This window comes from Pezoporus flaviventris, unplaced genomic scaffold (genome assembly GCF_033815535.1).
Source record: "Pezoporus flaviventris isolate CSIRO_AGI_PZ_B2104156 unplaced genomic scaffold, CSIRO_AGI_Pfla_v1 ptg000036l, whole genome shotgun sequence".
Classification (NCBI taxonomy): Eukaryota; Metazoa; Chordata; class Aves; order Psittaciformes; family Psittacidae; genus Pezoporus; species Pezoporus flaviventris.
In genome coordinates, this window is record NW_026892584.1 from 22,026,998 (window position 1) to 22,050,108 (window position 23,111).

The 23,111-nt window shown below is 38.5% G+C and overlaps 1 protein-coding gene across 10 annotated transcripts in view; it reads right to left on the reverse strand.

Annotated features, from left to right (window-relative positions):
* Positions 1 to 21,161, reverse strand: part of HECTD1 (HECT domain E3 ubiquitin protein ligase 1) — a 59,410-nt gene extending 38,249 nt beyond the window's left edge. For 9 of the 10 annotated variants that reach the window (XM_061463452.1, XM_061463449.1, XM_061463448.1 and 6 more), the window contains exons 1-4: positions 21,007 to 21,161; positions 18,496 to 18,818; positions 3,211 to 3,445; positions 2,100 to 2,327 (exon numbers count right to left, since the gene is read on the reverse strand). In XM_061463452.1, coding sequence (XP_061319436.1) covers positions 2,100 to 2,327; positions 3,211 to 3,445; positions 18,496 to 18,635 — 603 coding nt within the window. In that variant the 5' untranslated portion in view covers positions 18,636 to 18,818; positions 21,007 to 21,161. Of the gene's footprint in view, positions 1 to 2,099; positions 2,328 to 3,210; positions 3,446 to 18,495; positions 18,819 to 20,487; positions 20,611 to 21,006 lie in introns of those variants that run through there. The other variant, XM_061463446.1, reaches the window with a different exon arrangement.
* Positions 21,162 to 23,111: the final 1,950 nt, after the last annotated feature.

Consider the following 23,111-nt stretch of genomic DNA (forward strand, 5'->3'; position numbering starts at 1 on the left):
AAAAATCCAACTTCTTCTCATGACGGTGTTGAAAAGAAAAGGAGGTTTTGCCTTTAACATCTCTCTCATCTATAAGCTGAAAGTATCTCCATCTTTCAGAGTTTGCATAGGCACATCAAGATGAGCTGCTTCAGGCACATTTGCCTTCATAGACTTGCAGTAGCAAACCAGATCAGTGTCAAGAAATAATTTAAAAAACCCACAAAATAAAAGCCAACACAATATCTATTCTTCACTAAAATCTAAATTACTACACTTACTACTCCTGAAAAACTCATCAACTTCTAGCACAGCCCATTTTCCAAATTACTGTCAGCCATCACAAACCAAGGGCTTAAAGACAGTTACTCATCAACACAAAGAACAAGATTAGAGTATTAGCCAGGCATCATGATGTTAAAAATCTTGGATCTCCGTTAAATTTGTAAGGACTTGAAAAACAAAGTTTGTCATGAATAAATGCAAAGCATGTTAAACTTCTGGCATGGTCCCTGCATGGCAAGCATTCTGGTTTACCAGGACTCTTTTGCAAGGCATTATTTCTTTAACTGGTAATGGTCACTACTCATGTCCTCTGTCAGAAATACACGGGAGAGGTTCAGCTTATTTAACACACTGCATTAGTGGCATCAGTTTACAAACCAAGAGGGTACTGTGGAAGGCATTTACATTTCTTCTCACAAATCACAGGTTTAGGAGAAATATAAAAAAAAAAAAAAAACCAGCAACCAACTTAGAGATAAGCTGTTCTTGAGGCCGCGTTCATCTGATCTGAACTTTTCCTTCAAGTGATATTACTAACTGGTAACCCTCACAAAAAGTAACCAAATCCAACAGTGTAAAAAGACAGGAGGGGAGAACACAGCACCAACAAAACTTTACAAAAAAAGTTGCCAGTTAAATCCATAATACACATCAACATGCATTGTAAAACTGAGGCTTGTTTCACAAAAGACATGTTTCTCAAGGACAGTGGCAGAGGTTTACTTGTTATTGTCTGTGTTACCCCAATCTTAAGCATGCTTACCTTAAAGCTAAACTGCTAACAGAGTAATTTAATTTGAACTTTCATTCAGATCTCCAACAGCCCCAGCAATTGCTTTTTCAAACACATTATAAGTTAGAAAACAGTTAAAATACTACAGACTTACAGTCTAGATTTCAGGATTAGACTGCCCGAGATGAGCAGTGCATTGATACAGCTAGGAATTGTTTAAAAAACATGGCAGCTTATTCTGAAATGGCTACTGTGACAGTCCCCTGCCAACTGGGTCTTTCAAAAGAAAAAAAAACAAAACACAAACCTAAAAATGTATTTTAAAAATTAACCTCACAGGCAAAAAGGTTTGTATGATGTGCTGCTTAAACCAGACTGGGGCCAAGGGGTATAGAGAAAGGAATGAGGACAGAGGTGGAAACAAAATGGGGACTGAGAATGATATGGACAAGAAACCTGGCCAGGGTACAGCAAAAATTTGGCTAAAGACCCATTGCAAAGCATTAGTATGACATACACAAAAGGATCCTACTAGTAGGAAGAGAATTCCTTTAGAATTCATTTTCTAGATTTTACAAGCTCATCTCAACTTAGTAAAACTGCAATAGAAAAGCAGTGCTTCATCTATAGTAGTAGTACCACTTAAGATGGCTTTCTACTGTAATATTTTAGCATTGATTGTGGAAGTTTTAATTGCTTCTCTTAGTCTGGCAAAAGGAAAAAAAATATTTTTGTCTCTTATTTATGCTCAGATTTCATAGTGACAGAGGTGCAGTCATACAACAATAACTACTTCAGAAACTATTTCAAAATACACTGATAAAAGTTACAGGATGTTTTTCAATCAAGTTTTCAGAGATCAAGTAAGATCATATTCACACAACAGTGCTTGAGGTCAGACACTAAGCATATTTTTTCTTCTTGTCATCACAATTGTAAAGGAAGCTATCATAATATATAAATACAACTACTATGTAAACATATAGTTGTGAAGGCTATATAAAAATACCTAACTATTCATCTATTAAACATATTAAACATAAAGGAAGTTAAATTCACAGTATATTGAGCTGCAAATTTATGTTATTACATATTACATTACCTGATGATCTTCATGTTTTAATAAGCTAGACAGTGACTCCACACAGATCTCTAATGAAGAATCCTGAGGCTCCATCTTGCCACAGAGTCTGGATACTACAGCCATAGCTGAATGCAAAGTATCTTTATGAACAAGGTGTCCGCTGTCACGAATGAATGTCAGTACGCAATTCAACCCTCCAGCTTCAAACACAGCTCCTGACTCACGGGTACAGATTAATTCTAACACCTGTGACAAAATGAAATTTAATTACAATGAAGTATACATAAAAAGTCATTTATTTACCCATCTACAAAGCTGTTAAGAAAATGAAACAAAAAACAAAAATCCCACCCCACATCCCAAAAGTGGGCCAAATCCTCCACTACTCTAGTAGCTACAGTTTTCTTCAAAAATACAGAGGCAAATACAAGAACATCCCCTAACAGCATAGTCACAACAGGTGTTCGTGAGACACCTGGAAAACAGTATCCTTTCCTGAGAGAGTTAAGTCTCTGGATAACACACAACTGAGAGTTCTGAAACTTCCAAGAGTACTATTACTCCACTCCTCCAGTGATGTACTTCTGAGTAGACTAGAACTAGTAAATACGTGTATGAAGTCTGATGCCATGGTATTCAAGGACTTAAACTATAAACTACCACATGGCCATGAGTTATGCTTTGAACAACAGATTTTACGGGTCCTGAACTTTTCTCTTAAAACTCTACAAGGGTGCAGAAGAGCTGTGTGTAGTGCTACTGAAGAGACAGTAGATCACCTTTTATAGCAGGTAATTTATCTGTATCTGGAGCAATTCTTCATTCCCTTTTTTTGCACAAAATTAGACTTGGCATTCTAGACACACAATATAAACAGTAAAGCTTTCTTCTAATTTGTTTTGTTTCTTTTTCAATACTTTTTAAAAGGAATCTCAGCTTTGAAGAGCAGCTGACTGACAATAAAGATAGGCAGCATCACTGGCATGTATCATACTCCATGGTTATGCTTCGCATTTTAATAAAATGAACAGGATTAGAATATAAGGAAACTTCAGAAACATGAGCAAGTTTTCCAGCTCCTTCTTTTCCAAATCCTTCCTTATTGAAGAAGGATCTTCAGTACACACACCTTCACACACTGCTCAGCCAGATCTCTGCTTGTTCTGTTGTTAAGTTCAACAACTACTAAACGATTACAAAGTGCTTTGATAGCTCCATCCACTCCCACAATCCTTCGGGTGCATTCGGCTGATACATCCAGATAATATGTTATGGCACGAGCTGTTACTTCTAATACATTGTCTGGAGCACTTTCATCAAGAAAAATTTTGCACAATGCTGGTAAAAAAGTTCGAGGGGGGCATCTGCAGGAGAAAAAAAAAGCAAACACACAACAGCACATTACTAAGTTGCGCAAGTTTCTCTACATTAAGTAATATCATACACTTTCACATTAACAGATCAACGTTTTTCACACTAACACGATTTGCTCAGTTACTCTGTAACTGGTTTAGGGCATTCATCTAGAACACTAGGATGCACACATCTCATACACACTCCAAAATTCCGATCAGTAATCTGAACACACACTGCACTAGGGGAGCAAGCCAGTGGCGCAGGCAGGGGGGAAGTAAAAAAAATTCCTGGAATTTTACAACTGTTCAGGGAAAAATCCTCTTGGGAAATTATTTTAGGAATTAACCTCACATAACTAATCTAAATGCATTTTATCTTAACAAAGCTTCACGGTTCACGATTATAAATAGCTACTTAAACTTAACCATGAAATACTGATACAGTGACTAAAGATTTTGTATTCGCTACACAACTTAATTCTGAGTGGTCTTTCTTCCCTATGTTACAAGCATTCTCACTTGTCTTTTTGTACTATTTCAGCTTCTGCCCCTGCATCCCACTTCATTCTTTTTCCCTAACCATGTTGAGAACATATTTAACTCATTTAGCTTGCCTTCATTACAGTTTGTCTTCATATCCATATCTCAGTAGCCTCTGGATCTCCTCTTTATTGTTAGGCTCATTTCCATACACAAGGACAGTCAAGAACATCTACATGACTTCAAAACAGAGTAAGCAAGCTGCAGCAGTCCTTCTACCCCTCTGACATATTAGGACACAAACCAAAATGGATGGCCACAATAATGCTTTTCACTATTACAGCAGCTGTGGTTAAGACTGATTTAGATCAAAAGTTCTAAGACATGAAGCTATACTTTAAGACAATTTGTCTTCCAATAGCATACTTACTCAGCAATAAATAACATAATGATTGCTCACTACAGTGGCAGGAGACTTCCAAGGTGGTGGTGGGAATTTAAGGGAATATATGCTGTGACAGTACTCAAATTAACTGGATACCTCATCCCTAGATGTAGGAGATGAGACTAAATCTACAGGAAGCAAATACTGTAACTTTTCTTACATTAGGATTTTGGTCTGCAAAAGAAAGCCTAAAACTTTTCTAAATTAAAAAATAGCAGAAGTAATAGCATGCTTTTGGTCTAGAAGACATCTAGTACTCATCATCCATCATTCTGAAGACTAAGCCAGAGGTCATTCATACCCCATTTGGTACACACAGTGACTCATGCAGAGGCACCTAGTCCTGAGACAGCAAAACACTAATAGTTTCCTTGAAGATCTGCCTATGCTTTTTGAATTAATTAAATAATACTGCCTCACAAATAAATACATTACCCAGTGATCCTTAATGACATAAATTAATAAGAGAAGCTTTGATAAAGCTAAATCACATTTAATACTTACATTGCCCTATCCAGCCTATATTGTCTGTTATTCTTAAGAAATCCGCTATTTAACTCCACATCTTTCTTAAAGAATTTTGCATTTTGAAGACATTACCCTCTGGAAAAATTAGTCTGAAATCTGTATTTATTATTAGATGACCACCATATACAAGAAGTATTGCAGTATATAAAAATTAAAGTGGACAGTACTATTTGAACAAGTGTTTTTCTGTTGGATTTTTTACAGTGCATTTTACACTGTACGAGCCAGGTCACTAAACACTGCTATGAAGTTTGTGTTCGTCCAACATAATACTGCATGAAAATAAATTTAACAATAAATACAGATCTTAAAAAAAACCCAAATGAATCAAAACCACCCACGTATAACCACATGGAAGGTCAGGAACTCCACTGCCTCCACTGTAACACTAGCAAGCAGAAGTAAACCATTCTTAGATATCCAAAGAAAACAACAGAAAAAAATCCTCAAGATTTTTGCAGGGAGTTAAAAGCAAATTTAACACTTACATTTTTTCTATGACTTAATGGCTTATAAAAAGACACAGAACAAATGGAACTCGGCAGTATTTTTTTTAAACGGAAAGTTAGAAATTTGGAAGAAATCTATTCCTGTCCTTAAAAACACCTGTCCATAAGAACCAATTACCCAGCAGATACACAAAAAATACAAGGTTACTAAGAGCCTATCATTGCTACTGAATTTTTTGTCAGCACACAAATGTCAGCCCACTGTATCAGCAACATTCTTGTAAGAGCACAGCTCACTAGCAAAAAATGAAGTGCTTGGGTTTTTTTAAAATGCCTTTTTGCCAGAACCTCTAGCTACATTAGTCAGAGCCCACACTTTTATTAGAAGGCAAACAGCAACCTCCAAATGCCATCATGACATTTGTTTTCTGATTTAGAGGAATGATTTCCAGTCCTCCAATAAAGTAACCAAGTTTATCACAAGGTTTCAGGAAGAAACTGTAGATTTGTCATGCACTTCACCTGCAGGAATTACTTGGTTCTCAAAATAAACAGCTACTCAGACTTCAACAGTTTTGTAGACTATAGCAATAATGCATGCTGAATTCCTACAAAAGCAGCAATGGTAAGAACTTCACTTGTTCTGAAAAAAATGAATTATTTATCCTTTCTGAAAATAGTGCCTGATCTAATTTTAACAAGAGTTTTCACAGAAAATTCTTTCAAGCTACTTCGACCTTGGAGCTCTATGTACTTGATGCTTGTTTCTTTTAACAGTTTGCATTTTTTGATTGGTTTGTGGTTTTGTTGGATGTTGCTAGCAACCAGGAAGTAGAAGCTGGACTACACTGTGTAGAAGAGGCAGCAGAAACATTTTATAAAGATGTATTAAGGACAATAAGTAGGACTGAAGAAAACAGGAGGGGAAAAAAGCAATACTGAAGCTTTAGTTAAAGGGTTTTTTTCTCCTTCTTTTTCCTGCAGCAAATAGGAAAAAAAAAAAAAACAAACAACACATAGGAAATCACAGGCTTGCAAGTAAAAATACAAATTTAGAAGTAACAGAAACATCAACTTCATTTTTCTCACACTGTTATCAGGAACATGGCAAAAATATCAAACCAGAATTTTTGTCCTGGTCTCCAAAACAGCAAATGAGAGCCACTTACTATTTTAGCACATAACTAAAATTTAATGTACAGCTGGGTCATCTTCTTCCCCATCATGTCTCTCTCAACTCAAACAACTCTATTCAAATTCTACACAGTACAGGAATATAAATTAAGTTATTATCCCTAAAGTCATACCAGGCAATGAAACGTGTGCACAGAAGTATTTCTGAGGAAAGCAAAACAGACCAAGATTCCATCAGCCTTGAGTCTCTGCCAGTGAGACTGTCAAAAAGTGCTTTTATTATTTATTGTTTTATAAACACTGCATTAATAAACTATCATGTACAGCTACTACTTTTTCAAAAAGGTCATAGCTGGCAAGAGATCCAACTTGTTTTTTCAAGTCCCAAAGGATGACAGCAACAATGACATTGACTTTGAAAATTAAGTCTGTATTCTCAGACACTTGGGCCAAAGCAGCCTGCAATACACCAATTTGGCTAGACAGGACCTCTATGGTGTCTTGTGCACTGCTCCGTAACATTATTCCAGGCCAACACATTGTTATACTTGGTTCTAAGCAGCACATTTCTTCACCACTTTGAACTTGTAATGGTATCAGCAGGAATAAAAAAGTTTTCTGTGCCAGCCCAGTATACAAGGTTTTCCACTACTCATATATACCAGCTTTTCTGGTCAGTTACAGACTTTATAATTCTATGAGACCACAATTACAAAGTTGTATTTGCATGCATTTCTGAAATACATCTTCAAGAAGCCATGCCCAAGCCTCTTCACATAATCTCACTCTGTAGGTGTCAAGAGTTTGAGACAAGATTAAAAAACCCAAACCAGTATATATTATTTATTTCATAGAATTTAAATGGTATTCTGTTTGTGCAGATTCTTATGATTAGGATGGTAAATTTCTGTGCTGAACCAAGTGAAACAACCTAGCAGCAGGAGCTTCTTGTGACAAATGTAACTGACTTTTCTTCATTAACATCACATAAGATAGCAGGGAGGAAGCACTGTCTTCCCACCTTAACTCACTGCAGTCTTGTGCTCGTTAGACATGCAAGATCAAGACTGAGCCTCACACATTACTAGCTCTGAACTTCTCATCGCATTGTCTTCTCCCATCCAGAAAAGTTCCTAACAATGTTCAGCACCTCCTACCTAACCTATTATCTGCAACACACAAGTCATTAGTATTTGTCATCCAGTAGCCTCTGAGGGCTCATCTCAGGATCTCCCTGCACTACCAGAGCAAAACAACAGATTCTATCCTCGAAAACTTGAAGTATAATTGTACAATATGATTATTGTACAGATATAGACAAGAGAATGCAAATTAATCTTCCCACATTATTATACAGATAAATTCAGATTATTTTTGGTGGCTGAAGTCTGCTTGGGCCTTAGCAGTCCCTATGGTTCCTGCTAGTGAGGGAACAGAAAGTACTAGTTCTGTCACTCGCACACAGCTTGTTGAGCCTGTAATAGCAGAGAAGGGCAGCATACCAACACATCCCCAGGGCTCCAGCCATAGTCTTCTCAAACAGGTGGTTAGAATAATGATAGCATAAAATTGTACAGATGTCACTTTGAAGAACTTCAGCCATTATGCTGTAACTTTTCTATCAATGACTGTTACAAACAGAAGTACACAGGTCAGGTTTATAGAGATCACCTTCTAATCCCCAAATCCACACTAAGCTATTCACACAGGGGTTTTATGGCTGAAACTATGAGAATCTGCATCACACGTCTCAGGGACAAGAACCCAATGTGTGGGTAGTGGCAGAGAAAGGACTGGAAGGGGTAAATGGGAACACCAGCACACAGTGGGATGCAATACTGTCACAGCCATACAGCAAGTGTCCAGAGTACACCCCTCCCTTCTGTCACACGTGGATTTCTGTGCGCTGGCCCTTGACCGCTAAGAAAAAGGTAAAATTCTGCCCTTACTCAGTGGATGGTCTTCACAGCTCAAAATTATGCAAATGGGCTTTGTAAGTACTCATCAAGTCTTTACTCAATCCAATCTTGAGTAAAGGCACCTTGTTACTAAAGTGTAAGCAAAGGGAGCACAGGGAAGACAAATCCACTGTTCACCTGGAAGCAATTCTATCAACCAGGCCCTGAGACAAGCACCTTCTGAGAACCAGCCCTTCCTTTCAATGAAACACCAAGTAACCAAATACAGTTAACACAAGCAGGAACCGAAGAGTAAGTCAGATGAGCCATGTTAGGTATACATCACTATTACTCCTTAATTCCCAGATAAATCCCTACTGGCTTCCGTAAGCAGACCAAAATAAATCAAAGGGGACTAAAACTGTCTCAAATATTTGCTGTAGATTAGGTCCCATCAGTAATACAGATCCTAATGCTAAATGCCCAGCTAAGACTGCTCAGAACTAAAATGTATTTTGATCGGTACTGAAGCAAAGCACTTCGGGAGTGTTGTACCACAGTAGCTGCCATCAGACTCACCTTCAGAAAACTGTCTAAATAGGAAAATGAAGGCTACCAAAACTTCCCAAGACAGCATGGAGGCTAAGGGCAAAACTATGGCACCAAATGAACTGATGTGACAAGGCACGATCACCAGTTTTCAGTACACTGCCTTCTACTGGCAGATGACACTTTTGATTTCCAAGGGAAAAGAAGACAAACAAACCTTCCATCACTGCAGTCCCCAACTTCCACAGAGAGGAAAAAAGGCAAAGTGCATAATTTCTAAACTTAAAAGCAACTTGGTGAAAACAGTTTTGATACTGGGATGCTTTATCTAGACCATATATTAACTAAAAGTAGCAATATATATCAGAAAAAAAAAAAGAAATTACGTCAAAAAAAAAGACGTTGCTTTATCCTCAAAGTTGAGGTGGAAGGAGGGGGGAATCATGCTGTGCACAATGATCTATTTGCAGTGGAACAAATAAGATAGTGGTGAGTGCTCTAACATGGGGAAAAAAAAAACTATTAAATATGCTTTATTCTTTCAAAATAGGAAATAATGGCCAACAGGAGCTAATAGGTAGCTCCAACGTTTAAACTTCTATTTAGGAACATTTCCTAATAAATATGAAAATTAAAGGAATTTTTTTTCTTTTCATTTCTAAGAAGCTGTATTAATACCACATTGGGCACTTCCTAAAGTACTTTAAGAGAGTGATTAGGGACCAGCTTAGTGAATTAATGAGGTTACTCTGTTATTCCCTAGTGAAAGACTGACTTCAGTGAGTTAATGAGGTTACTCTGTGACCAATGCTACAGCTCTTTGTCAATTACTTTAAGTCTCTCAGTTCTGGATGTCCACCCAACTTGATTCCTGTACTCCCAGGATCAGAGCTTCTGCTACTTATTACCTTGTGAAACCCATCACATTTCAAAGATCTTATTGGAAGACAGGTTTGTAAGTAAGTTTTTGAAAAGTCTGAAATAAGTACTACTCAGTATTTAGCCTCTAATCTATTAGAATATAAAGCAGTAGAACATTCTGCTCCCTATACTAACATCAAGAAAAGAACTAAACCACATTAAGAAGTGCTTATTCTTTATAATTCCTATTACAAGTCAAATTCATGCTTTTAGTATTAAAATTAGTTTATGGGATTGTAACCATCATGATACACAAATTCTTTAACATACATTCTTCCTCTGCATAAGTTTAACCGATCTAAAAACACCTTCTAAATATCACAGTCACACTGATGTCAAGAAAGGCTAATGTAATGGACCAGTATCATTACCTCAGCATTTACAGTACTATAATCAGCATAACTTCATATGTGGAAACACTTCCAACTCTTTTTCTCCCTCCCCCACTCCCTCTGCAGGAACAGAGGTTTCCATAGGGATACAAAATTCTTAAATAGCTACACCAGTAAGCGCCTACCAGTGCTAAGCCTTAACTCGAATGACATGACTCAGCTGATTTTTCAGCCTGCCAGTATAAAAAGACACCAAGGAAGTAAAAATAGGCACTATAAACTCATTTATGTAATTACATTTCATACTTTAAATGCATGTAAAAGCCTTAGCTAAAGCAGCAATAATAATGGCAGTTTAAAACTACCGTCATGTTTCAACAAAACCCAAAAGGAGGAAAAAAAAAAAGACAACCCTGCTTCACCCCCCAAAATGGTTAACACAACCACTGGGTGTATTACATAATTCCAGAGTAACTGCTGGATGCAGTGGGTGCGGAGCCCCTGCCATGTGACAAGGCCTTGGGCTTCATGTGACTTGTGGCCGAAAACCAAGCTCAGCTGCCTGCCAGAACTTGTGCTGGATCTTTAATGCATACCATCTGCTGAGACCAGTTAAACACAGGAAAATAAAGAATTATATGTGCCTACACTATTTAATGATTAATATATAATAATCTTATATAACTAAAAATTAAAATACTGAAGTTAAACCTCACTAGTAACTGTTTTTGAGGAAAAACATACCAGTTATATTTAAAGTAGTGTGGCACATTGTTGTAAAGTTTCAAAGAACTTTTTCAAAGAATACATCCTGTACAACTGAGCTGTTCTTAAAGCAATAGTAATTCCAACTTATTTTTGATTAGTGATTGTTTTCCTTTCCACAATTCTTTCTATGGCAGAAGATCTCACTTTTCCTTCATTGAAATACCATTTTGTTTCCACATATGAAGCAGAAAAAAAAAAAAATAAAATCAGAGTAATCAAGATCATCCACAAGAGAACTGACTACACCCCTGCACTGCCTATGTATTCTTACAGGAACCACTTCCAAACCAGACAGCACCGTTTTCTTCCAATGCTGCTACACAACAAATAAGTCCAGAAAATATCCACTTATAAGACTTTAGAGATACCGAACTGTATTTTTAAGGTACAACAAAGGCACAAGTAAAAATTAATCTTTAATTTAGGAACTTTTACCACAATTATGAAATATTAAATCTTTATAACTCTGAATCCCTACTCTTAACTGCAATCACAGCTCAGGCAATAAAATAAAGCTAGCGAATTAACAACTCCATCCTGTATCTATTCCAGCAGAAACTCTGTATTATCAGAAATTAAAATAAATTAATTTAGAATTCAAATTTGACATTTAGAAACACTTCCAAACTTCCATTTAGCTAATTAAATGGACAGATAGCTGAGTCTTTTTCTCACAGCTCACTGTTAGGAGGGAACACATCATCTAAGTATTCAGCTACACATTCAGCAAATACCAGTTGCATGAAATGAAACAAAAATGCAAATGCACAAGAAGGAATACTTTATGCAGAGTATGTTATTTCTAAATTTCCAAGTAAAATTACTGTTAGCTTTGCTTCTGAGTTTACAGAGCATGTGCTGGGCTGCCTTTTACATTTTTCAGTATCTTATGCCATACCCCAGGGTAGTAATCCCAAATATATCTGTTCTCTTATCTCCAGCATTTTGTAATTATTTTGTAGAAACTTGGTCCACAATACCTGAATAAATTACAGAACTTGAAACTACAGATATTTCTGCCTATGATTTCCACTACTAGCAGTTGTTCCAAGTATACATTACATTTGTTAACATTTCAAAAGAAAATAAGCAATTAAAACAAAAAGTATGACTGTGTAAATATGCCTAAACATGCACATTTCCCCACTAGCTTCTGTTGGATTTCCAAGTGCTCAGAGAACTGACTTCAACAAGAAAACTTCTGTTTCCTCATTACCAATCTACTGAAAATCCATCCTGTCTGTGGCTCTTGCACAGCCTCTTTTTAAGAGGACAGTATTTAAAATAATTTGACTAGCACTGCCACTCAAGAAAAGAAGCCTGCTGTTTGAAATTCCTAGAACACCTATTTTATTGGCCTCATTGGATCTTTTAGGAGACGGGATCTTTCAAAAGGTCATTAACTCACTGCCTTAAAATTGTGTACCCATCTTTCATAATACTTCCAAGAATCACTTCAATTTTGTGTCATATACAAAACCCTGACTAAAACAAAGAGTACTTGATGATACTACCACAAAAAAAAGAGAAAAAAAAATAGACTAGTAAATAGTAACAGAGTGTGATGAGTTACACAGAACTGTCTGGACTATTCAGAGGCACAGGCTCATTTAAATGAGATGCGTTTTAACACACAAAAATGCTAAGTTACAGATCTTGTTCTAGGTAAAATATCCAGCCATATCTAAAAAGCAAGTAATCGTATCCTGAAAAGCAACTCTGAGGATAAATAACTAAAACCATACTTCCTGCACAATGTTTTGGAAACATCTAACTAAATTTGGGATGTATAATTGGTCACAGTAAGTTAAACAGCATGGATGAAGGCAACTCTGGAAATTATTTCTGAAAAATTTGGAAACTGAAGAATTGGAGAGGGGAAGGAAGATCGAGAGCTGATGAAATCCTTCTGCAGGCGTACATTCCCAGTAAGAACAATACTGGCTTTTCATCCAATAGGAAAAGGTGGACTGCCAGCCACAGAATGCAGCAATCTGGCCAGTTCAAATGGAAAACTAAAGCCAAATGTCAACAACAAAGACAACTATGCAGCAGATTAAATAGCAAAACAGGGGAGTAAAATTAGGTAGGATGGCCTACTGGAAGCATTAACTACACCTTATGCTTGTATTCAGTAATAACCAGGTACGGTACAAGGGCCTATGACATAAGAGAGGATGCCATTTTAGATGACCTCATCTTCCCTTCTGGCCTTTGCAGCCATTTTGATTCTCAAAATGACTAGACAAGGCTAATTAATCTCCATAATACCCATGACAATGAGGCCATAATTCTCATTTTACAAAGAACAACCAGAAAGACATTACTGTGTTAAAACTCTTAGCACTGCAAAAAAATCCCACAACTACCCAACAATAAAAATCAGCCTTAAAAAAAAAAAAAAATCAGAACTGTAACAAGACAGCTTCCTGAAAAATACAGCACACACCCCTACTTCCATCTCAGAAAAAGCAGTCTGTAGGATGCTGAAGATCCCGCTGTATTGAGTCCACACAGCACATAACTCCAGTGCTGGCATTTCACTGCTGCCACATCCTCTGCCTTCATTAAAGGCAAAAAAAGTTATTTGCAATCACATGAGTCTTGCCTTTGTAAAGCTCACAAAATTTCATTTATTGAGATGCCTGTATTAGTCCAAACCAACAACTCACTACGAACATATGCTCTGCATGGCTTACAATAATGAAAACTGTAGTCTATTGTTGACAGCAACACTTACCCTAATTTACTGAGGGCTGCACTCCAGCATAAAACTGTAATGATGTCCTGACTTCCCCCCCCCCCCCCCTTAAAATAACAAAACAAGCAAATCGAGGCCCTTAGTGACATGGTTTAGTGGCGGCCTTGGCAGTGCTGGGGTAATGGTTGGACTTGATAATCTTAAAGGTCTTTTCCGACCTATTCAATTCTGTGAAATCGAAAGGCCACATAACATGAAACCACCTTGATACTGACTGAGCTGTCCTTTCACCCTGTTAGTTTTACCGTGATTGTTATACCTGGTAAAGGGCACTTTACTAATGTCTGAAGTACAAAGATGCTTTTAAAGCCAGCATAAATTTTAAAAATAAGCTTGAAAACCACTACTTCGTATTCCTACCCCCATCTCTATAAGAAAAATTGGTTTTCTCTCTACATCTAGTTTTGACTTGCTGAAGTTGTTGATACAATCCTTAGGCACCTGCAGTTTTAAGCAATCCAGTGGAAGTAAAGCTAAACATTTTTCTACCACAGTCTCACTAGCTCACATTAACAGTCTTTGGTTCACTAGAATTTCTTCTTACACTTCTTATTATATGTTAGCAAATAAAAGGAAAATGTATTTTCCCTAGTGAATAACATACTTAGGAAAGAATAAAGGTTAATGTAAATTAAATAAACACATTTAATCTAAAACATAAACTGAAAGGATTTCTGTTTTACACATTAGAACCCTAAATTCTGATCCTTTGTATGATTTCTTTAGCTTTATTTGTCAAATAAACTGATAACTCTTGGTAAGTTTATGCTGACTAAATCTGTTAATGTTAAATATTCAGCGGTGACTTCAGGCACAGTCAAAAGGGAAGATAGGCCTTATTAATGCTCAGAGAAAGCATGTTTCATCTGTTCAGTGTAGAAAAGATTTAGTCAGGTTTTACTTTACTTGTTATACTACCGCCTTGTTCTACAAGTATTCTTTGTAATTAAGGAAAATAAATAACATCTTCCTTGCTAAATACTTTTACTCTGACAGACAGGGAAACAATATAGCAACACAAAGACCAGATCTGAGGAGTTCTCATTTTATTTCATCAAAAATAAAGCAAAACAACCAGACAGGGAAAAAAATAAAAAAGATAAACTGAAACACCTACGTGGAAAAGGGCTATATTAACACTGTGAGATTGCAACCAACAGCCTCTACATTGTCTTTGAAATTACCTATAATAAACACTAAAAAAGTCATTCCAATTAAGCTTAGATGAAGCGCATACTTAAAAACTATTTAAAGTCAACTTAATAGCACACAGTTTAACTATAATTCGGGACTAACACATTTAATCTTGAGTTTAGCCATTTTACTCCAATGCAACTACTTCACAACATTTCTTTTCACTCATTAAGTTTCTGTAGTTCAAGCTACTGGCTTTTGCTGCCAGTAAAATGCTAGCCATTCCTCATTCTAAGTGACTAACAGTGTCTGTGACTCATTATCACCAGGAGATGAATAAGCTGATTTTTGTAATGCTAAACTACAAGTAACAACAAAAATAATTTAATCATACGTAACATGTAAATCTGTGGAGAAGTAAAGAAACGTCAGTTAGCTGGCACAACCACCTGTTATTGGCTGCACACCCTGCAATCTGCTGCAACGCTGCCAGAAAACCAGAAGACACACCACCATACATGCGCACTTACTTCCGTTTTTCTGATTCGATCTGAAAAGCTAGTTTCAATATCCACTACCTTGTACAGAAACAAATTATTAGTTTTAACATACACCATTTCCTTGAGAATATGTCTGCAAAGTTACCCTATGACTTGCACAGCAAAGTACAACATTTTGAATCCATCATTTCAATGCCCACCCCCTAACTCGCTCCCAAGTGTGTTATCTGTCTTTGCTAGGCGAGACTGTGTATTGCCCTTAACTCCTTAAGAAGTCAGCCTGGAAAGAGCGTTGTGCTTTTAGGGAAAAGGTATATATAGTATTCATATCAATATTTTTCACTTGTCTGTTTCATAGCTTTGCCAGTCATCACCATATGCAGCTCCTAATCATCAGATGCACTTCAGTAAAATGATGAGCTTTTTCTTAGCTTACATCAAAAGAGAAAATAATTTCTTATGTACAAGCGGACTAATATTTAACATTTAAAGTCACTAAATGATCCCTGAAAAACATCACATTTCATTCCCCAGGAAACTGACTGGTTTAAGATTCCACTTTCCATCTTCTAGGTGTTGAATTCCACAGCTAAGAAATTTTCTTTAAGTCTTCTTTGTCAACATAATTAATACCAATAAACAATTCCAAAACCTTGAAATAATATCTGCACAGCATATAAAAATCTGGGAATGCTCTTCTTGCTTAACAGAGCAAAAAAAATGTAAAGCCTAGTGGTCGGTTATCTTTCCAACTGCAAAAAAATGCCAATTTTCAAAAACTATTTTCAAAATTAAGTCCCTGAAAAATGTGTTTGGCAGCCCTTCTGTCACATAATAAATCTCTTATCTAGACAAGGAATAACTCCTTTAAAAGCATAGCTGAAAAGCAACTTTAAAACATTATGAGGAATTATTGTAGTTACACTCCCTCAGCACAAGACAGTTTTGGCTACTTGAACTATCATTTGGAAAGATTTTTAAAATACTTTTCAAGATATCATTTATTTCTTCCAGATAGCATCAAAATAAATGAGGTCACCTTGAAATGAAGGCTGTGGTACCACAGGCACCCAAGACAATACCCTGAGAACTTCTCTACTGAAGAGCTTCTGCTTCTCCCGTATTTCCAGTTAGCAGTTTCACCTCCGATACTTACCAGACACTTCTATGATCTGCTATAATTCACTATAACAGCAGAAAATGTGCCATCTTCATCAGTGGCTTTAAACAGCAGCTTGCTCTTTTAGTGAAATAAAGGAGCTCAGTCAGCCCTGATGCTGCCATGAAGCAAGAAAATGGTTGAGAGGAATCAAAACTGGGAGTGATAAATGGGAAAAAGCAAGTCTTGCTTTTGAAGGTAATTAGCTACCATGCCAGCTCATCAAATACTGTGGAGCTGTATCTTCATTATATTCACAATGACAACCAGAAGTAGCAGTTTTAACTTTCACTGCAAGATCACTTGAACAGGCAGGGAAAAAGTCATGAAGGTAACTTTATTCTCTTCCATTTCAGGGAAGCTTAAAACAGCAAAACAGATCAACAATTTAGAAGACCAGTAAAATTAAATTATACCAAGGCTCAAAACAAAAACACCAAATGGTATTTTAAATGTTCCTTCTTTCAGACATAAAACCTAATTTTAAAACCACACCACTGCAATAATAGAGCATTCATTAACTGGACTCAAAAAAAGCAGCACTTGGACTATTTAGTTCATTTATATTGAGATGAAAGTCCGTTCTAAATAAAATGAATACAATTGCATTTGACATCTCATTCATAATTCTCAAATACCCAGATGATATCCTTACAAATGCTTATGCCCAAGCTTCTACTTCTGTTCTATGCTGAACATACCAAAGCAGAAAGTTTACCTAGATTTGTCAAAAAAAAAAGAAAAAAAATTTTTAACTACCAAATTATTTTCTGCAGTAGTAAATTAAGAAATCAGTAAATCAGCCTTTCTGCATCTGGAAACACAGTCCTTCACCAATAGCATCAGTACTATGAGGGACAGACTGGGAAGTCAAATGCATCTTCCTATAGTAAAATCTCGTCCAGGCCAGAACTGTTACTTTTAAGCTGGTCAGAATCAGGCAATTTCAAATTCTTAAGCAGTGTACAAAACTGCACTCACTGCTAAGTAACTGCTACAAATCAAATTTTAGAGATGTGTGAATTTTACACTTCCTCTAAGAGAAGCAGTTGTGAAAGATTAACAGCTTTTAAGAGATAAGCCCAAAACCAGTTCTTCTTCAGGACTACAAAACTAAACACTGTAACCAACAGCAACCTTCTTAAACGCTTCTAAACCGACACCCCTAAGAACCAGGATGTATCAGAAAGAGACTAGCTGTGCTCGATGGAAAAAGAAAGTGAGAGAAATAAAAGAAAGATGGAAAATAGGAGAGGTGTAAGAGCATCAAGATCAGAACCGTAGAAACAAAGGCAAGAGAACTAAGATACCAAAGTTGTGATTGTTTACACTTTTGCTACCTCCCTTCCACACTACTCCTGGGCCTTCACAGGATGTAGTGTTTAACACATGCACAGCAACACTATTAAGTAACAACAGTGCTTACATCAGCATTTTGTGCTGTGGAAAAAAAAAAAAAGGAGAGCGGAGACCATGCTATATGAAGTGTACAAATGCAGTTGAGGAGGGTGGCAAGAACAGCAACATTATTCTACGAAGGGGTAGAATATTTGTGTGAACAGTGATTAATATTTGTGATTTTTGTTTGGATTTAGAGAGCTCAGAAACAGCTACTTCTCTTGAGAAAAGCACTGCAAGAGTACAGATGCTTAAATCAATCTAGGTAATTGCTACAGTTTTAAAGAAAAAAAAAAGCTTTTCTCTACCATTAAAAACAAAACAAAAACCCCCAGCACTTCCACACTGCCACTCTGAATGCATCTCTTTAAATTAAATAATCAGCCCCTGTCTCACAACAGCTACTGCAGATCACTTGCAGGACACTACCTTTTTAATCAAACAGAACTTTATATAACATTAACAGAAACTCTTCATTTCAGTGATCTACACCCATGTTAGTCTGTAAAGAAAATTTTTGAGGCCAAAACTTTCTAGGAATGCTGACTGTTATATACAGCTACAGAGAGTAACATTCCCTAAATAAAAGACAAAATTACTTACGTTTCAAAACAGCGATCCACATTGTCTGACATCAGAAGTAGCATGCATAGCTGTTCCAGTGCTATTAGCTGCATATCCCTTTCATCTCCCTGCCCCATCTGCAGCCATTCCAGCAACGTATCTGGGTCCACATCTGCCATCGTTGGTTTGGTTGGGATTTTTTGTTTTTGTTTTTTAAATTAAAAAAAAAAAAAAAGCAAAAACAAAGCCACCACCACTTAAATGAAAAAGTACCAAAAATATCCTTTAATTGTTCAAGCCAGACTAACTTGAGCACAATTAACGTATCTCTTCAGCCAGCCCCAAGCTTTGGCAGTTTTCACCTGGAAAAAAAAAACAAAAAGGCAATAAGGCTATTATCATCACAATCTTGCCTTTGAACTTTTCAAATTTGCTCCTCTCTAAAATGTACAGCATATTTTTGGGCTGACATTAAGAAATCTTATACGTATTTGATCAGCATTTGCCCCGTGCACCCAAGCTTTATACATGAGTAAACAGTAATGAGTTTGTTCTGTTTCACTGGAAATAAATCTCAAGTTCCAGCTGACAATCAAGACTTAGCGCCTACTCTTATTTTTAGGATAACTCAAAATTAAAATTTATGTACAAAAACTGTGCTTAACCCTATTCTCAAAGCTAATATAAAGACAAAGCGTTGTCTTGCTATCCCCTTTCCTTTAATGTCACTTTATAATACAGGGTCCAAGTTACTGAAAGGTGGATTACCTCCTCATAAAAGTATTCAAATATAGAAACACATCAAATGTAACATTTTAAATACAAATCCACAAAACAAAAAAGTGAGATGTACAACTAAAGACTTGCAGAATCTTTGCAAAAGTTTTTTACTAATCCTTCATCTCTTAAAATGGCATTTGAACATAAGGAAGGTAAGCTTTTTTAGTCAGGATTAAAAAAAAACAAGTATTTCAGAATCAATTCCATTGAAGAGTTAGGGGTTCGTTAATTTGGGTTGTTTTTTTTTTTTAGGAGAAAAAGAAAAGGTATCTAATTCATAGCTTTAAAAAAATGCAGTGAATAATTCAAATTATCCATGTACATATAAGGAAAACAACATTATTTGCTGGCCCAATGCCACAGCTGTACATGCAAGCTGAAGACCAAAAAAGCTCGCTTTAAAATGTTAAGAGATATTTTTTACCTATGTGCTTGCTTATTATGCTTTACTAAGAAATAGTCAAACTCATCTCCCATGCCTAAGAGCAGAGCAAATACGATTATTTTCAGGTAAAAACTAAGAGCTTACAAACCAATCTCTCTAAATTAAACACACACACAAAAGAATTACTACTTTTTAAATGTAGCTTAGAAAATAAGAAGAGAATTAGTTTACAAACTCGTAGGTAACTATAAAACGCTGGACAGTGCCCCCACAAACTGAGGGGGGCGGGGTGCGAGGGAGAAGCTCCATCTGGACAAAGTCTGCCTACTTGTTTACTTGGTGGTAACGAGTTAATGGTTAAAAAATAACTCCAACAAAGGCACATCTACAAAAGGGAATCAGAAATCGGTATTACATGGAGAAACACACATTGAATCAGCAGTGCTGTTTCACAACAGCTGTGAACTCAAAGATATGACTAAACAAAAGTATGACAGATAGGATTTTTTTTTTATCGTTTAGGGACATAAGATCACAGATCACCCGGTTACTGCCTGCCACTTAAATACTTTTGTTATTGCTTTCGTCTTGCTGTAAAATGTAACTGAAATGTTACTAAAGTGATTTTCCGTGCTTTAAACAATGCCTACGATCCTCTGAGCTGTTTACGGACTGCATTTCCTGTTCCAAGACTAAATAAAACTACTTTCAGCCAGTACAAGTAGGATCATGTAACAAGTATAATACCTCTCCTTAACGGGACTAAATCCTTAATTTCGGGGAGAGGCGAGGAGAAAAGGGTGAAGGTAACAGAAAGATGAAAATTAGGAGGGACAGAGAAAGCGGGGTAAGTTCAACCCAGGCACCTGCTGTTCTTCCACCCGCCACGGGCTGTAACCAGACGGAAACGAAGCACCGCGCAGAAAACAGAGCATGGCGAGAGGCTCCCGGGAGAGCCGCACCAGAAAAGAGGGCAGGCCGCGGCTGAATTCACCCTCCGCGCTCGGGCCTGCGCCCGCACACACACACACGCACACGCTCACTCCTCAGGCGTGCCCCAGGACGTACTCGGTGCTCGCTCCCCACCCCTGGCCTCGGAGAAGGGGAGCCCCGCACCGCCTTACAGCCCCGCGCACAGGCCAGCCGGCAACGCCGCCCCGCTCGGCCCCCACGCAGAGAGGGTCTAACACCCGCTGCCTCCCCGCGCCCAGGGCCCCGGCCCGCTCCCTCCAGGCCTGCCGTCGCCGACCCTCCAGGCCCGGACAGCGACACTCGAGTTCCCGGCGCGCGCCAGGCCTCGCAGGGTGACCCGGCCTGGCGTCTCAGGAAAGGCGCCATCTCCCCACCGCCAACAGAGGCGGCCCCGCACGGCCCCCACCGCTCACCTCCACCTCTCAGAGCGCCTTCGCCGGAACCGACCACTCCTCAGCGCCGCAGGGACAGCGGGGCAGAGGCGCGGCGGCAACCCAAACCCCACAGCACACAGCAGCCAGCGGCGTCCATGTCGCTCCACCCGGCACGGGATTGGGCGGGAGGGGGGGAAGGGAGCCGCTCCGCGGCCGCGGGGGAGGAGCTAGCGCTGGCCGAGCGGCCGCTGGGGGCGCTGCGAGAGCGCCCCGGACCCGCCTCCAGCCTGTAAGCCGGGGGCTCTGCGTTGGAGCGGCGAAAGATAGGGGGCTCGGCGCGGTTCTGGCGCCTCGGGCGGATCTCGAGGCTGGCGGCCTTCGGGGGCAAGAAGGGGCTAGCGCTTCGGCACCCGCCTCTGGTGGAGCCGGGGACTCCGACTCAAGCGCCTCGCCCGGCCCCGGCTCGGCTCCCTCTGCCCAAGGGCAGCCGCGGACCCGGCTCCTCGCCCGGGCTCCGCAAGGGCTTCCTCGGAGCGCGGTCCTGGAGCCCCTCCCGAGGCCTTCGAGGAACCAGGAGCGGGAGCAGAGGCTTACCCAGCGTGTCCGCCGGCTCCCCCGGGTTGGGGTGGCCATTCCCGGACTGTATGGGAACTTCGGCTTGGGGTTTTATGTAGTTACAGATCATCTTAGTTCATGCCATATTCTGGTTATTTGCTTCAGTATAGTGTTCTTTGTTTACGGAGGGGCGTTACGCCTTAGCCAGGGCCCACTCTTGAAAACACTTTGATCCACCTCCAGCACTTCTATTAAAGGGGCTGCAGACTTCAACGCTGCAGGAACTGGTCTGTCAGAGCAGATGTTTTCACTTGCCTTTAGCCCTGCAGTGCGTCTGAGATACTGCCAGCTATACTGTGTAGCTGGAGACAAGTTTTGAAGTAGAGCAGCCCCATGCCATGCATGCTGCAAAATGCTGTGGTTACCTTGCATGTGATCAGAACACAAAGGAAGCAAACTGCAATGAACTGAAACTGAAGGACTGAAAGGACTTAAGTAGCAAACCACCATAAATGTAAAATGAGGGACTAAAAGCAAATGATCTTCAAAATAATTTCCTTCTCTGTAGGATGACGTCTGTTTTTCTAAGGAATTTAAGCCTATTAATATAAGAACAGTAAATAAGATTATTGCACATTTGAATGTCAGTCCTACCTACCTCATAGACATTTCCTGTAATTAGGAGACTAAAACTACCCACTGAACAAAAAGGCAATAGCAGCCATGCTTGGTTGAAACTTGCCGAATAAAGAAATTTTTATTGTTTGATGTTGTCATGACACCTCTAGAAAGTATAACTTTCATTGCTGCAGATTTTTTTCAGAACACAAGAACAGTAGCTCCTTTGTCTCAGATTCCTATGGCAGCTTAGCCTTCCTGTCTCACTGCATTGTGTCTTACTTAACTGCCCCTTCTTCCAGCCCTGCTGAGATTTACACGTATATCCTGTGCCTGTGCTCGTCTTTCAGAGGTCAGCAAGATTTACGTGCTTAAAGTTAAGGACATGAGGCAGTAGGAAGACTGAGTCTGCAGTCTTTAAATTTAGAAGGTCTATCTTCTTTCACTTTCACTGCTGCAGAAGCAACGTCAGAATTAGGCCAAACTTAGGAGAACTGCATCTGCTAAGTGACCTCACTCCTGTTGCATGATGCTAGAACAGTTTCCTTTGCTTTTTATTGTAGCTTCAATTAAAGCAACATGAATTTCTTCTGAAGGCCAAAATCAAATGCAAATTTTCAATTATAAAGACCAAAAACTGAAACAAGTATTTCACTCTTCACATAGGTCGCAGTTTCTTGTTCAGGTATCTCTGGACAAATACATGGTTATCCATGGAGAAGATAAGGTCATCAAAATATAGGTCAATTTTGGAACAAAATCCAAAGTTTGAATATTGTACATGCAAAGAATACAAATAATGGATTTAAAATACTACTAAGTAGGAGTACAACACTTAAAAATACAGGAAATAGCTTTCTGTGCTGTACGTATTTATTTCTAAATGGATAAACATAAATACTTCCATGTCCTGTTGCATTAGTTGCCAAATCTATTCTATAGTTTGGGAGTTTTGTAAATTAAAGGAAGAG